The sequence below is a fragment of the Equus asinus genome, chromosome 27 (assembly GCF_041296235.1).
Source record: "Equus asinus isolate D_3611 breed Donkey chromosome 27, EquAss-T2T_v2, whole genome shotgun sequence".
Classification (NCBI taxonomy): Eukaryota; Metazoa; Chordata; class Mammalia; order Perissodactyla; family Equidae; genus Equus; species Equus asinus.
In genome coordinates this window covers 32,597,524-32,614,270 of record NC_091816.1, presented here as the reverse complement: position 1 = coordinate 32,614,270, position 16,747 = coordinate 32,597,524, and the positions used below count along the sequence as shown (strand labels likewise).

General features: G+C 39.9%; 1 protein-coding gene across 1 annotated transcript; it reads right to left on the bottom strand.

Moving 5' to 3' along the window:
- Positions 1 to 5,539: 5,539 nt before the first annotated feature.
- Positions 5,540 to 6,400, bottom strand: LOC106841389 (beta-defensin 103A). The gene is made up of 2 exons (XM_014857395.3): positions 6,249 to 6,400; positions 5,540 to 5,784 (listed from the first exon to the last, which is right to left on the bottom strand). Exons 1-2 carry the CDS (start codon positions 6,304 to 6,306, stop codon positions 5,639 to 5,641), a joined length of 204 nt encoding a protein of 67 aa, XP_014712881.1. The 5' UTR covers positions 6,307 to 6,400; the 3' UTR covers positions 5,540 to 5,638.
- Positions 6,401 to 16,747: the final 10,347 nt, after the last annotated feature.

The window sequence follows — 16,747 nt, the reverse complement described above, 5'->3', positions numbered from 1 at the left end:
AAATAGAAATTAAAATTATGAGTACAGTCCCATTCAACAGAGGAGAGCACAATTTTCGTATGAAGTTTCAGATGAATCAATGAACAACTGGGAAGACAATTTTTGAATTAATTCTTCCTTATTATCAAAGACTCAACAATAGGATGCATAAACAGGGGTTCTTAATTAAATACACATCTTGAAGCCATGTGTACTTTCTTGTGGGCCTCCACAAGTTACAGGAAATGTCGGAAGAAACATCAAAATCCCATTGTATAAGTTTGCTTTCAAAGTTAAATTCCAACTTACCCCAAACTGATTGCTGTAAAGAATTAAACCTTTTTATAAAAATTATCTCACAAGAATCACCAGCTCTAAAGATTTCAACAAAAAGATTAAAACTAAAAACAGAATCACCAGCTCTGGAGGTACGAGAACTTATGTTTCAAAATGATTTATCCCAATGCTGTCATAGTTTACAAAAATCTCCACTCTTGTAACAGTTGCATCAGCAGATTCTTCTCAGAATGAAAAATAAAGTTGCTAGAGTATAAATTTTGATGATCTACAATGAATTTGCAGAAAAGTGATCCTGAAAAAAAGTATGATTATTAAAAATATACCATTTGTCGAATATTATTATTTATTTGATTAAAATGATGACATTAAAATACCTTTTCACTATTCGTAAGCATGTGTTATTCCTGTAAAACTGCTGTTCCTATTGCATTTTATAATTGATAAAATACTTTTAAAGAAAAAAAGCTTTCTATTTCTGTATCTTTTAACAGGACTTTTCCTTTGCTGCCCTTTGAACAGTATGACCCATGTTTTTATTTTCACTGAGCGGTGCTCAGTAGTTGGTGTAGCTTATGGCCACTTTTATTACAAGTTATCTCATTTAATTGTCTTAAACAAACCAGCCAGGCAGGCATTACCCAATTTTACAGGAGATGATCCTGGGATCCAGACAGGTTAAAGGTCATGTCCAAAGCCACAAGCCATCAAGGGGCAGTGATGTAACTGGGAACAAAATCAGCCGCTTTTCAAAGCCCATGCTCCTGACTACCCCACACAATCCCAGGGTGTTCAGAGAACGTCCCCAGACCTTCTCCTGCAGCTCCAAGGCTAGACTACTACTCTGTCAAAGGCAGCCTCCTGTGCTGCTGCTGTTGCTGTCACCCTCTGAGCCTCGGGAGATAATTGGAGCATTAAAGGAGCTTGGCCTTTTCAGTTTGTTCAGTGTTTCCTGCTGTGCAGAAATGTCCTCGTCTGAGGGAGTCCCACTTGTTTATCTTTGATTTTGTTGACTGTGCTTTTGGCATCAAATCCAAATAAATCGTTGCCAAGACTAATGTCAAAGAGATTTTCTCCTGTGTTTTCTTCTAGGAGTTTTATGGTTTTACATCCTATGCTTAAGACTTTAATCCTTTTAGAATTGATATTTATGTATGGTGTAAGGTAAGGGTCCAATTTCATCCTTTAGCATGTTGAGATACAATTTTCCCAACACCATTTGTTGAAGAGGCTTTCTTTTCCCCATAGTGTATTCTTGGCACTCTTGTCAAAGGTCAATTGACCGTATATGCGTGGGTTCATTTCTGGGCTCTCAGCCCTGATTCATTTGTCTATGTGTCTGTTTTCAAGCCAGTACCATACGGTTTTGTTTATGGCTTTGTAACATAATTTGAAATCAGGAAGTGTGATGTCTCCAGTTTTGTTCTTCTTGCTCAAGACTGTTCCGAATATTCAAGGTCTTGCAACATTCCATACATATTTTAGGACTGTTTTTTATATATCTGTGAAAAATGCCATGGGATATTTTTAGACTCTTTTTAAGTTTAATTCATATTTTTCATAGGAAAGAGAGTAATAACTTAGTTGGAGGCAACCAAATTCCTCACTAACGTTCACTTGGTAAAATTTGAAATAAAACTGAATATTAATTTGATCCTTAAAGCACCACCTAGTGCTTCAGAATGTAATTTTTCAGTAAGCTTGGAAATCTAAATGTATTAACACCATTTCATAGTTCTCAAATTTATTAATTTTATTCTATTTTTTAGTAAAAATTATGTATATTTAAAGTGCATAAAATGCTGATTTGATATCCTTATACCTAGTGTAATGATTTCCACCATCAATCTAATTCATAGATCTTCTCCTTACATAGTTACCATCTTTTGTGTGTGTGGTGAGAGCACCTGAAATCTACTCCCTTAGCAAATTTCCAGTATTCAATACAGTATTATTGACTATAGTCATCATGCTGTACATTAGATTTCTAGGCTTATTCATCTTACACAAATAAACTTTATACCCTTGAACCAGTATCTCTCCATTTCCCCCACCTCCCTACCCCTGGTATCCACCATTCTGCTCTCTGTTTCTATGTATTTGACTCTTTTGGATTCCAGTTATAAGTGACAGCATGCAGTTTTTTCCCTTTCTGTGTGTGTCTTATTTCACTTAGCATAATGTCCTGCAGGTGAATACATGTCGTTGCAAATGACAGGATCTTATTTTCAAAGGCTGAATAATATTCCATTGTGTACATTAACATTTTCTTTATATATCGTCCATTGATGAACAGTTAGGCAGTTTCCATATCTTGGCTATTATGAATAACACTGCAAGGAACCTGGGTGTGCCGATATCTCTTTCAGATGCGGGTTTCTTTTCCTTTGGGTATATACTCAGAAGTGGGATTGCTGGGTCACATGGTATTTCTACTTTCTTTTTTGAGGAAACTTCACATTGTTTTCCATAATGACTGTACCAATTTACATTTCCATTAACAGTGTATAAGAATTCCCTTTTCTCCACATCCTTTCTAACATTTGCTATTTTTTTTTATAATAGCCTTACTAACAGGTGTGAAGTGATATCTCATTGTGGTTTTGATTTGCATTTTGCTGATGATTAATGATGTTGAGTATCTTTTCATATACCTGTTGGGCATGCCTTGCAAAGGACACTACAAAATGAAAAAGAAACCTATGAATTGAGAGAAAATGTTTGCAAACTACATATCTGATAATATCCATAATATATAAGAAACTCATACAACTCAATTTCAAAAGAACACACAACCTGATTCAAAAATGGGCCAAATATGGTAGATATATACAATGGAATACTACTCAGCCATAAAAAAGGATAAAATTGTCCCATTCACAACAACATGGATGGACCTTGAGGGTATTATGTTAAGTGAAATAAGCCAGATAGAGAAAGACAATCTCTGTATGACACCACTCATATGTGGAAGTTAAACACATAGACAAAGAGAACAGATCAGTGACCACCAGGGAAAAGGGGGGGGGTGGAGGGTGGGCACAAAGGGTGAATTGGTGCACCTACGACATGTATGACAAACAATAATGTACAACTGAAATTTCACAAGACTGTAAACTATCATAATCTTAATAAAAAGTAGAAAAGAAAAACAAAAAGAAAAGGGCCAAGTACCTGAAAAGACATTTTTCTAAAGAAGACATACAAATGGCCACTGGAGTTTTGACAGGCATTGTAATGAAACTATAGTTGCTTTTGGTATACACCTTAAATTTAAGACAAAAAAAAAAAAAAGCTAGGCCTGAACTTGCAGGAGATAATTAATGAGGGTGTGAATTACTGCCACCTTGTGGAGCCTCTTTGTCTTCTCAGTGGAAGATGCAGACCTGTTCTCATTTTCCTGCTTGCCTGGAGGGTGGGTGTATGCCTGAGGCATTTGTAGTTTCTTTTGTTTTTTCCTCGGTGAATCCAGTGAGAGCTCTAACAATTTTATTGATCATCTCCGTGAATCAGCTATTTTTTAAAAAATTTTCTCTACTGTTTGTCCATTTTCTTTTTAGCCACTTTTATCCTTTTTAGTTCGGTTTACCCCTCTTTGTTCTAGTTTGTTATGGCAGAAATTTAGATTGTTAATTTGTGGGTTTTTCTAACTTCTATCATAAAAGAATTTAATATTATGAATTTCTCTCTAAGCACTACTTTAGCTGCATTCCCATAAATTTTGCTACTTGGTGTTTTTGATTTTAATCAGTTTAAAATATTTTCTAATTTTTCATGCGATCTCTCCTTTGATCCGTTAGAAGCATGTTGATTAATTTCCACATATTTGGGGATTTTTCCAGATATCTTTCTGTTTGTTAAAACCTTCTATATCTTTACTTTTCATCATAACTTTACTTTTCATCAGCTTTTTCTTTTTGTTACTGAGAAATGTTGAAATATCCAATTGTAATTGTTAATTTATCTCTTCCTCTTCTCATTTCTATCAGTTTTTCTTTAAGAATTTTGAAATACTGTTATTAGGTACATTCTTATTAGTATTAATATACATTCTTGGTGAATTAACCACTTTATCACTAGCAAAAATGCCCCTCCTTATCTCTGGTAATACTCCTTAACCTAAAATCTACTGGATTTACAGTCAATTAACCAACATAACCAATTCTGTTTTCTTCAGATTAATGTTTGCATAGTGTATCTGTGTCTATCCTTTTATTCTTAATCTATCTTAGTGTCTACATTTGATATCTCAGGTGAGCTTTTGGAGACAGTATGTATTGGAGTCTTACTTTTTACTGAACTGACAATCTCTCCCTTTAAGTCAGAGGGTTCAGAATCTTAGTACATTCACTCCATTGCGTAGAGCCAACTTTCATTGGTATGATTTTGCTTCTGCCTGAAAAAATTCTTATTTGTTTATGTTTATGCTGCAGATTTGCTGGAGAGGAATTTTCTTAGCTTTTTTCATTGTTGTTTAAAAAGTTTTTACCTTTTTTCCTTAAAAAATAGACTATTTTTTAGAGCAGTTTCAGGTTCACAAAAATTTTGAATGAAAGATATGAAGATTTCCATATACCCCCTGACCTCATGCTTGCACAGCCCCCTGTTATCAACATTCCCACCAGATGGGACAATTTTTACAATTGATGGAGCTGCATGGACATGTTGTTATCACCCACAGTCCATTTTACCTTCATTTTTGAAGTATATTTTTGCTGGTATGGAATTCTAGGTTGATATATTTTCTCTCATCATATCTGTAAGTATTCCTCCGTTTTATTCTGGCTCATAGAGATTCTGGTGAAAAGCTGTCTGTGATTCCTCTTTTCATTCCTCTGTATTTAATGTGTCTTTTCTCTCAGGTTGCTTTTAAGATTTTCTATCACTGGATAAAACAATTTGATGATGATGTACTGAGTGTAGTTTTCTTTATGTTTATTCTGCTTAGATTGCTTTGAGTACTAAAGCTGTGGGTTTATGGTCTCATCAAATTTGGAAAAAACAGACTGTTGTTTGTGCAACTGTAGAGCCAAGGGATCATTTCAGGAAGAACAAGCAGTCCAAGTTCACTGGGTGTAAAATTTACAAGAGGGGAATAAAATCAAATAAGCCTCGGAAAATCAGTTTAGGTCCCTTGTGGATTCCTTTAGAGACTATACTTTATTTGAATGAAAGGTGAGCCTTTAACACTTTCTAAGTTGCCTATTTAGTAACACCAAGCACAAGAACCAGAATTTCAAACAAAACAAAAACAATCAAACTTCTAGTTTTTTTGAAACAGTATTTAATTTGTTTTTGCTTCTATAAACTTCAAGGAGGCATTTTTGCAATTTCCAACATTGTCATCTTGTTTCTGGATTTTTCATTTCTTTTTCCGGCAGCATTTTCGGCCACTCACAGAACAGCTGCCTATCTGTTCCTCCTTTGGAAGGCAGCCAAGCAAAGCACACCGGCCCTTTCTTATTTTGCAATAAGATTTTTGTAACATATTTATTATTCCTCCATTTCCTGCAAAAAAGAAAGAGAACACATAGAGAAGATTTAGGAACGGCTAAGCTAATAAAATTGAGGTCTATCGTTCTGTTCTCAGATTACATCAATCTTTCCTGTTAGCATTAACGTTTTAACATCACTTTCTTCATGTCTCATTAACAGGTATAACAGTCTTCCCATGAAAAGGTGGCTTCTGTGGGCTGTTTAGCCTGTTCAGAGTGTATCAGAAAAGACTGGGATAGCTGCTTTAAGGTTGTTGATGATCCTTGCCAGAAACAACAAAAGAAAACTACTGTCTATTTCCCATCCAACAAATTTACTTGGTCTAAAGTTCCCTGGAGAATGGAGAGGTGAAGCTAACTGTGCGACCTTAGCCTGAATTGTCATTTCTCAATTACAGTTGAGAAATTGTCATTTCTCTGAGTCTGAATTGTCGTTTCTCAATTCTTTCAACCCTCTCGTTTCTCTGCCCGTCTTACCTGGAACAGGCATCAAGAACAGAAAGAGCAATGCGAAGAGAAGGAAATGGATCCTCATGACTGACGGGCTTTGTAGCACGCTGAGACTGGATGGAGAGACATAGGTGTTCACTTTATAAAGGTTCTAGCCATAGGTAGAAGTAAGGAATGGCTGCAATTCCTGTAATATTACAGTGATGACAATATGACGCATTTCCTGATGCTTCATGCCCATGTCTCTTACCACACAGACAACGCCCACTCACCCAGGAGTCAGGGACAAACCTAATGGCTGAAGTAGATTTTGACATGAGCATACAGTTATCCTGATGCCCTCTAGGCTCCAGGAGCTTGTCCAGGGCTGGCTCAGACCTGGTTGTGGATATAGGTGGGGAAGATCTGCCTCCTTTTGGAAGCAGTCTTAGGGCATGTAGCTTGGAGCTGACTTGTCCCCAGTGTGGTACTTCTAAGCTTTCTGCCTTCTTTCTAAAGTCCTGGGAGAGCCTGAGACCCACTGGAGAAGCTCATTAGTCCAGCCTTGGACATATTCAGAGTCTAGGCGTCAACTCAGGCTGGGTCACACCCTGAGACTGCACACATTTGGCCGAAATTGAGATAAAACAGATTGTCTTTTAGGTGGTAAGAAAAGGGAGGAAAAATGGGCTACATTGCAGAGCCCCTGACTTGATGCCCCTTGACCGTGATAGGGAGATATAAATAGGGTGAAACTCAGCTTATACTTCATCATTGTCTGAAAACTGCCAAATTCATGAGTCAAGAAGGTGTCTCATTTTCTTTCATCAGAGGAGGAGATTGCTGAGATGATCAGTGTGAGGACTGCATATCTTCCTTGTGGATGACACTCCCTACACAAATGAGGGTCGGAAGAAAACATATTTAAGATCTCTAGGTACTCTTGGCTCATGAGCATTCAAAGAAGTCCAGGGATCGATAATTTCCGATGTATATAGATTCAAAGTGTAGAGGGTCAATTTCTTCGTTTTTTTTTTTTAGACTTAAGTGTTATGGAATCCAATCAGAGGTTATATTTGCCAACAGAATATTTAATTGAGAACTGAAGTCACCATGTTGCTTGGCTGTTGCATTGTGCCTGTGCAGTTATAACGGATCCACCCAGGTTCAACTCTGTGTTAGTTCTAGGAGTGTGTGTTGAGGATCCTGGTGAACCTATTCGATTCTGTAAGCAAACTGAACACCTACTATAGATAGAGATAAGTACCATGTACTTGGGGGTAGGTAGGGGGCTGAGATACAAAGAGGGGCCTATGCTGGTCTGTCTCTCAAGGAGCTCCCATGGAGGTAAGGCAGATGGACACACAGTGAAATAAACCATAGGGAGTGGATTTTGATAAGTGTCATAATAAGGGTTCAAGCAGAGGGCTGTGGAAATGCAGAAGAAAGGTAATTCCTGCTGAAGGCGAGTTAAGATAGCACATTTAAAAAGAATTTGTAGTCGTAGACACTTCATCTTTCTAAGATCTCCCTTTCCTCTAGAGTTCAGGATGTGAGACAAAGAAGGTATTCTTAATGGGAAGGAAGTGAGTGTGAGGTGGGATGGGTATTGACTGAGCAGAAAGTCTTACTCCGTCTTAGGATAAAAGAGAGAGGGCAAGGCGGATGTTGTAGAGAATTATAACCAGCTCTCAGCCCAGGCTCAGGGCTGGACTCCTCAGACCCTGAGGTCGCTGGTGAGGATCTGCTTCTCCACGTGGGAACAGCCCTCCACAGTTTAGACCCCCCTTCTTCAAAGACTGGGAGGCATTTGTAAGGCAACAGCACTATTTCATAAAAGGTTCTTTGGGAATAAATGCCAGTTTTTCCTGTCAGCTAATTTGCAAGCTGGGGATTGAGGGTTAGGCTATGGCAGTAGAACCCTCTCCACTCACAAAATAAGTTTTGAGGTCCATTTCTTTTATTTTTTTTAAAGATTAGCACCTGAGGTAACATCTGTTGCCAATTTTCTTCCTTTTTTTCTTCTTCTTCTTCTCCCCAAAGCCCCCCAGTACATAGATGTGTATTCTAGTTGTAAGTCCTTCTGGCTCTGCTATGTGGGACACCACTCCAGAATGGCTTGATGAGCAGTGCTAGGTCCACGCCCAAGATCTGAACCAGCGAAACCCTGGGCTGCCAAAGCAGAGCTCATGAACTTAACCACTTGGCCACGGGGCCAGCCCCTGAGGACCATTTCTGTATTTTAAAAACATTATAGGGGCCAGCTCGGTGGTGCAGCTGTTAAGTTCACACATTCCACTTCAGTGTCCTGGGGTTCACCGGTTTGGATCCCAGATGCCAAACTACGCACTGCTTGGGAAGCCATGCTGTGGCAGGCGTCCCACATATAAAGTAGAGGAAGATTCGCACAGATGTTAGCTAAGGGCAAATCTTCCTCAAAAAACAAAATAAAATAATCTAAAAAATAATTATAAAAGTTGTGGATGTTTGTGGTAAAAATTTAAACAACAGAAGAGTGAGACAATGTTCTTCACTTCTCCTCTCCTCGGGGAACCACTGGTAAGTGTGGTTTTCCTTCTTTTGGGCTTATTATACCTTTTTTAAAAAAAAACAAAAGTACTTTTAGCCTCTCAGGTAACAGCTGTTACACATTTGCTGTCTAATGATAAATATGTGCCTGTGGAGTGTGATGACACTAATGAGAGCTGCTGTCACTCCCTGGCCCCAAGGCTTCGAGTCACCAGGGCTTGCGATGCAGACCCTGCAAATGTTGTGCTAGACACACTAGGCTTCCTCCCAGCTCTGAGTCACTGTTCTTTTTTTTTCCATGTTGATTGGGTCAAGAGAGGACAAACTAAAGTTATTCAACATTTTTGTTCATGTTAGACTTTCCTCTAAATTCCTCTATTATTTTTTCTTAATTCTTTTTTTAAAATATGGAGCAGAGATTTGGTTGATCCCAGTTTTTGGTTGAGGGGCAGCTCTCTGTGGAGGGTGGAACACTAGGTTTGGAGGGAGACGTGACCAGTTTAACTCTCAGCCCTATCCTTCGTTCTTTGGGTTTATTTGATTAATTCCTTAAGCTTTTTGAGCCTCTGTACCTCAGCAGTAAAGCACAGGGTAACACATGTTGTGCACAGTGAAAGCCTATGAGTTAATGAAGTGAAATATATTATAAACATCAAATGACCATCTGAACGAAGTGTCACCTATGTGGCCCTTCTGAAGAATTACCAGACAGGGGTGGTGAGCAATATCAAGGCAGAGGAAAGATTGTGGTGTGGGCTCCCAGCAAGGGAATCCAGGATTTTAACTCTTTTCTTTACCTTAACATAATCTCAGGCTGCTCATTCATTCTCCTTTGCTGCTATTTCAATCTAGACATGACCACTGATACGTAAGTTCTATAGGCAAAGACAGGCATTGTCTCAGTTTTACAGATGAGGAAACTGAAGATGGGAGAGCTGAGTAACTTGCCCTGGGCCACCCAGCTAGTAGGTGGCAGTGCTCTGAACTGCAGGTGACTATCTACATTTCCCAGGTACCCATGCCCTCCAGGTACCATACAGATTGGCCAAAGGGAAGCACTGGCTGAAGATGAGAGGGCAGGAATTGGTGAGACACTGGGATCTTTCTCTTCCTGTACTTTAGAAGGCATCTCCTCTGTGCCTCCAATTCCTACCAGAAGGCCGCTTCATCCATGATCCTTCCAACAGGCAGTTCTGCCAAGACTCAGTAGGGGGTCCATATCCTAGGCTTTGGGAACATTACCTGCTTCCTGCCTTTGTCCTCCTAGACCTAAGGATAGTAGTTTCTTTCTGCTCTTGCAAATTCTGAGGTAACTCGCCATACATTTGGACTTCTCAGCTCTCTCCTATCACCTATATAGACAATTGCATATATTGAATTCCCCCTTTAAGATGCTTAAATTTGTTTCAGTTTCCCTTGTCGTCAAAGTCTGTGCTCTAAAACTTCACAATATTAAAGTTCCGTTCATTCTTCCTTTGGTGGTGACATTACCATATGGTCACCAGGTAGAGTAAGACTTTGCTACACACTGCCCTCCGGTGTACTTTACCAGCATCAGAAGAGTCAGCACATGGAGGACTCTTTGAGACAAGGGTATGGAGTTGCCAGTAGCTACCATCTCATTGTGGCCCCTCGTTTATACTTTCTCACAATAATGTATGCTTCCTTTGCAGGTGTGCGTGTGAGGCAGTCTCCAGCATTCCAATTTTTCACTGTTATTTTAGCTTACTTGTTTCTCTCCAAAAGAATGTAAGCAAGGAAACTGGAGCAACAACATTTCCCCAACTATAACCACAGAGAACATTTTCTTCTGGAAGGCTGGCAAACTGTAGGCCTTTAGTCTGGGACCCTCTATGGAAATGTTTTGTTTTGTCAGTGAATTAGGCCTCCATGGAGGTTTAAAAATCAGCTTAGCCCTTCGTCTCATTTGCCCGCTTTGTGTATTTACATGCTGTGTCTCCTGAAAGCCTCCGAGCTTGATTCCTGCTTTAGAAGACAGTGTCTTCCCTGCAAGCCCAGGTCTGAGAGGCTTCTCCACATGGGGAAGTGGACTAGAGGAAACACTGGGTAAGGGAGTTGTCTGTCTCCTCCAAACTAGCTGGGTGTAGACAAATTCTTTATAACATCTTCAGGCAGAAAGCTTTCTTGGCAGATTTTCATCATCCAGGCATGAATAATCATTGTTGATCCTTTAGCTTCCTGCAAATACCCTTGACTTGTAAACACTTTATTTGATATTGTGCTCCATCCACTATATAAAAAGAAAAGAAAAAAGAGGAAACATGCAAAGAAGTGAAAAGGGTTGGGCCTGAGGGAAACCTGGCTCAGCATGAGTCATAGGACTCATGAGCTGGTTAATTTGGTGGAGCAGCCCCGGTCAGAGACACAACCATTCTCACCAGGAGCCAGAGTGCAAATGTGGGGAAGCACAAGGCAAATTTAGGAATAGTGATTAGTCTAGTCTGGCCAAAGACTAGTGGACAAGCAATTCATGAAAAACTAGATCCCAGATTTCAATTATCTAACATGCTGAACCCACCAACAACTCCTTCAATAAAGACTGAGGAGAAGGGCTGAGAAAGCTGTACATACAATTGGACCAATGAGCCTAGTGGTCACTCTTTCAAAAATATTTGTGTTTTAAATACCACTTATATAATCTACCAGCTTGTGATGTCAATGGATGACTCTGATCAGGGAGCCTGACCACTGTGAGATAGGATGTTGAAGCCCAGGGACATTCACTGGATCACAGCCACTCTGTCCTGCTCCTCTTCATCTCAGCAGCAATGTGGTTCTCAGAGCACCTAGGCAGTCCAGAGGGAGGAAGAGGTCACTAGAGACATTTTCTCTGTCCAGGGACTGGACTGAAATTACAATCCAAAAATTGTTGGGGAGGGTGATGAGCATAACTTCTCAGGGGTCTCATTTTGAGAGTCACTGAGCTTTGTATCAATTTGCAATACTAAAATCATCCTACATCACCATTTCTAGTCCTCATTTATTTACCTGCATAATAAATTAATTTGAAGAGATGATGGTTAAGATCCCCTTTGGCTAAATCAGTAAGGCTGCTTTTCAAGGTTCTCCACACCCACCACTTCCTGGCTTCATGCAGTCATTCTCCAATCTTTTAAAAGTGGACCTCTCTAGTCCTGCCACACTCATTGACTCCCCTCCATTGCCAGTGATGATGGATGATCCTTCAAAATTTTACTCATGTATCTAGCAGCTACAGAGATACTTCTTAGCTTTGGGAAAGGGAGAATAAATTGAAAAAGTGATTCCATGTCCATATTCTGCACCAGCTCTGCACAGAGAGCTCCTCTTGGTCCCTACTAGGTTCACAAGTTCAAGTCCTCCCAAATCCACCTCTTGTAACCATGTACCACTACTAATCCTCTTTCTCTCTTACTCTCTCTTTCTCCATTGGCTTCTTCATTATGGTCCACAATTGTACTCAAGTCTTTCTTTAAAAATAACCTGTCATTGACCCTTATTTTCCCCCCAAATCATTAGCTTATTCTCTTCTTTCATTCATTATCAAATTTCTACTATTCCCTCAATCCATTGCTCTCCATTCTATTGCTTCCTGGCATCCCTCTCAAGAAATTCATTTGTGCCCAAGTTAAACAATGACTTTTACATCTTCAATTCAATGACTTCTTTGTCCGTAGTCATCGGATGTGACCTCTTTGCAACCTACTACTTTTGGGGTCATGTTCAATCTTACAACTTGTCCCATTAGATCAACACAGTTTCCAGAAAACTCTGTGAATACTTGCTCCACATTAGGACCTTAAGGACCTGATGCTCTAAAGGGTACTAAGATAGGCACTATTTAGTCTCTGGGCTCTGTGCCCTTCACTATTCCCAGTCTAATGGTGCAAAAGACGCAGATATTGACAAGGTAGCACATAGCTTCAAAGATACACACTTTCCATTTTGTCCTCCTATCTTACTATTTGTTCCCTTTGATTCATCCTGGAATTTTTCGTCTTCTCCTTTCCCCTGAGCCCCTAAAAGGGGACATCTTCAAGAATTTAACATTGTCATAACAATGATAATAATGATGATGATCATCATGTCAACTGATATTTGTTGAGCACAAACCATGTCCCAGACACTGAAAGTAATTTAAAATTCTGTAAATAAAAATTGTATAAGCAATTTATATGCATTTATTTCATCTGAATCATGCATGATTCAATAAAGTTGATACAATTACTTGTGCTTCATAGATGACAAAATCAAAACTTAGAGAGGCTAGATGTCATACCTCATGGTCTTAATTATATACTAAATTCTTACTCCTGGTCCTCTTACTGCCGCACATAATCCTTGAGATGCGGGTTATCTATGCCTCCATGCAGATGACTTCCGTTTTTATCACTAACCTGGGCCACTTCTCCAAATTTCCTGATTGATGTTTACATCCACTTGAAAATCACCAGCATCTTGATAATATCTAGCACCTTACCCAAACCTCAGCTTGTAATCGTCCTCTGCTTTTTGTAAATATCACTTTCACTTTCTAGTTGCTTGGTAATAGAGGCTGGAAACTAGATTCTTTCTGATGCTTCTCTTTTGTTAATTGCTTAAATGCAATCACTCCCTGCATGCAGCAACTTCTTTCTACACAGTGGTTTGCACAATCTGCAGAGCCCAGCCCGAGTACCAACTCTTCATGTTCCTGACCACCCTGGTTCAAAGTGATTGCTCCCAGCTCTGAATCTGTGTGGAGCATATTTTGTAACATACTTGGAGCTATTGCCAAACTCCTTAGTGAATGTCATATACTATCACAATTCGTGAATATTCCTTATGACCTTTAATGAATGGGGTCTTTTCATTTGTGTCCTTGTGTTAATGAGAAAGTAGATATTCAAGTCCTATATTGCTTTCATCCTTTGAATAATTGGAGATATTTTCAAAGTAGCAAACTTAGGAAACAATATCATAAGGGGAAATAATCCCTGAAGACTTAGGAAATAGAGAAGGAACATAGCAGGTAATGCAACATCAACAAAGTATTTACAACAGAACGATCTGAATACACTTATGCTTTAGCAGAAAATTCAGGATGAATATAATATGGAGGATGGTTTACAGGACTATGAGGTTCAAGGCTGGGAGATGAAGACCTGAGCTAAGAGATTAAGGCCCGTTACATTCTCAATGACAAGGGGATAAAGACACAGATGGACTTGAGAGCTAGAGCCAGCTAGAAGGTAGAATCAAATGCTGATGTGATTGAGCATGAGAGAAGGAATTAAGAGTGTGAGAAAGCGGGAGAGGAAGACTGTCAGTGTTCAGTTCAGGCAGGGGACAGGGAAAGGGGTGATGCCGTAAGTGATGAGAGAGAATTAAGATTGTGATCCCTGGTAGGATATGAAGGGAGACATAGTCTGGAGAGAAAGTCAGGCTGAAGATGTGATCTTTCAAAAGGCTCAAACTGGTTCAGGAATCTGCAGCCTTAGTAGTGGTGTGGTGCTGTGTGCCTTTCCCAGAGTCTTATATCACACTCAACAAGGTGAGGACGGACTCTCCTGACGCCTGAGGTCAAAACCAAGAAAGGAAGAAGTGCACACAAAATTCATATAAGGCTACCCTACCATCCTCCTATCCATCTGACAGCAATATTTTCATTCCAAATAAAATGAAATGCACATACATGATCCCTTACTTTCTGTTTATACTTTTATACTCTAATCAGATTCTTGGACTGCACTTCATGTTCAGCTACAGTGAAAACTCATCATACAGCAACTCCTGCCACCAGCCAACATAGTCTGCTGGCTGCTTCCTTGGGCAGGAGTTTTAGGGTATAGGTGGTTCTTACAAAGCAATCATGAAGACAACTCATCAATGGGTTTGGCCTGAGGCGGAGGAAGAGATGTCTCCAAAGGCAAGAGGTGGGTGCCAGGGAAAAAATTTTAAATCATCGAGCTTCTGCCACTATTATTTAATGAGACTGGTCCTTGGAATAAACCTATTGGTGGTTGTCGCAATAGGCAATGGAAACCATCAAATGTTTTACCCATGGTGACTGGCATCTACCGAGCTGTATTTACGTACTTAGCACTGTAATTGGCGCTTTAATGAATTTTTTTCTGCGTGCGTGACAAAAAGGTATGGGGTCAGTATTATAATCCGGATTTTAAGGATAAGGAAATTGAAGCTAAGAGAAGTGTAATAACTTGCTAAAGTTCAAGTTTGGAGCCCAGGTCCGTCAGGTTCACAGATGATGCTAGATATCCACTTTGCTACTTGAGGTCATAATAACTATGTTTTATATCTATCATTTACTAAAAGTTTTGGGAGTGAGGTTTCCTACTGGCAGGGTAAATGCCTACGTAGTAGACAATGAATAGGAGAGGACTCAGGGAATTGAAGCCATACCTCACCCACTCGACCCAGACCACAGAGCAGCTCCTGTTTTGAGATTTCCCAGATAACTGCCCTATGGAAGTACAGACTCTACCTGCATCTCTACAGCCATCTCTACCTCAATCTCCTCTCCCATATTTTAAAAGTATTTTATGATTGCGTACATCAGAACCAAGATAACCTTTTCTGTAACGGACTAGACAATAAATATTTTTAGGCTTTACTATGCCTACAGTTTCTGTTGCAACTGCTCAGCTCTGCAGGTGTAGCACCAAAGCAGTCATAAACGGTATGTCAACATGGGGCATGGCTTTGTTCCAATAAAACTTTATTTATGAAAACAAGAAGCAGCTGGATTTAGCTAGTGGGCCATGGCTGCTGACCACTGGCAAACGTTCATAAGACAATGAGTGTGTGGGTGGCCCTCAGATGGCCACTGGTGACCCCTGCCGATTAGTATTCATGATTTTGTGTAATCCCTCCTTTTGCTTGTAGACTGGCCTCACTGATTCATTGCCAACAAATTGAATGCAGCAGGAGTGATGGATGCCACTTACAGGGATGTAAAAAGACTGTGGGTTCAATTCTGGGTGTCCTCTTACACTTTCACTTGCTGACTCAGAGAGAAGCTAGTTGCCGTGTTTTGAGCTGCCCTATGGAGAGGCCCAGGTTACAAAGAACTGAGGAAGACTTTTGGCTGAGAGCCAGGGAGGAACTCAGACCCTCAATCTAACAGCCTGCAAGGAACCAACTGTAGCCAACAACCACATGGCGAGCTTAGATAAGTAGATTGTTCTCTGTTGAGCTTTCAGATGAAACCGCAGCCCTGGTTGACAGGTTGGCTGCAACGTCACGAGCACCTTGATCCAGAAGCTCCCAGACAAGCCAAGCATAGTTTCTACAACTGGTAGAAACTGCAAGATAATCAATGTTTTTTGTTTTGGGCCACTGAGTTTTGGGGTCATTTGTTATGCACCAGTGAGTAACTACTATAGTGAGGTGTAATACAAACAATATACCCTACAAGAGATTTGGAGACCTGTATTCTGGTCCCAGTGTTTTGACAAATTTATTGTGTGAATTTCTGTTGGCTGATGATGCATTCTGGGCCTTCCAATTACTTACCTGCCTGCCAAAGGGACAGGAATCACGAATTTTCAAATTATTACAAGTCTGAATCTTCATAGTTCATTGAAATGAATCACACTGACTCCTGCATCTAAACCAGAGTCATGAATTGGAAACCCATGGGTAACATATAGCCCACCACTTATTCTTAAATAAATTGCTAACATTTAAAGGACTAAGGATTTTGCCAGAAAATCCAGAGTTCTGGCTTCTTGAGATGATGAATTAACCACCAGGGCTCACATTCCCACATGGTGCCATCAAGTGTATCCAAAGATGTCTTGCCCCATTACACAGAATGCGAGCCCCCTAATGCACTACAGTGCCCCCACTCACTATCTTTCACTGGCTTGTCTCGATTCTTAAAGCCTGACACTGAAGGGCTTTAGGGGGCCCCTTAAATTATGTTTGATCTTGCTTTGACACCGTCCCTAAAACAGAAGAAATGTGCTCTCTTGCCTTCTGGTTATCACTTGGGTTCAAGACATTGGCCAATTTGG

Bases quoted from the DNA above. Each gene is read 5' to 3' on its own strand.
- LOC106841389 (XM_014857395.3), bottom strand. From the start codon at position 6,306: ATGAGGATCCATTTCCTTCTCTTCGCATTGCTCTTTCTGTTCTTGATG. The intron at 5,785-6,248 runs GTAAGACGGGCA...TCTTTTTTGCAG, and splicing joins GTTCTTGATGCCTGTTCCAG to GAAATGGAGGAATAATAAAT.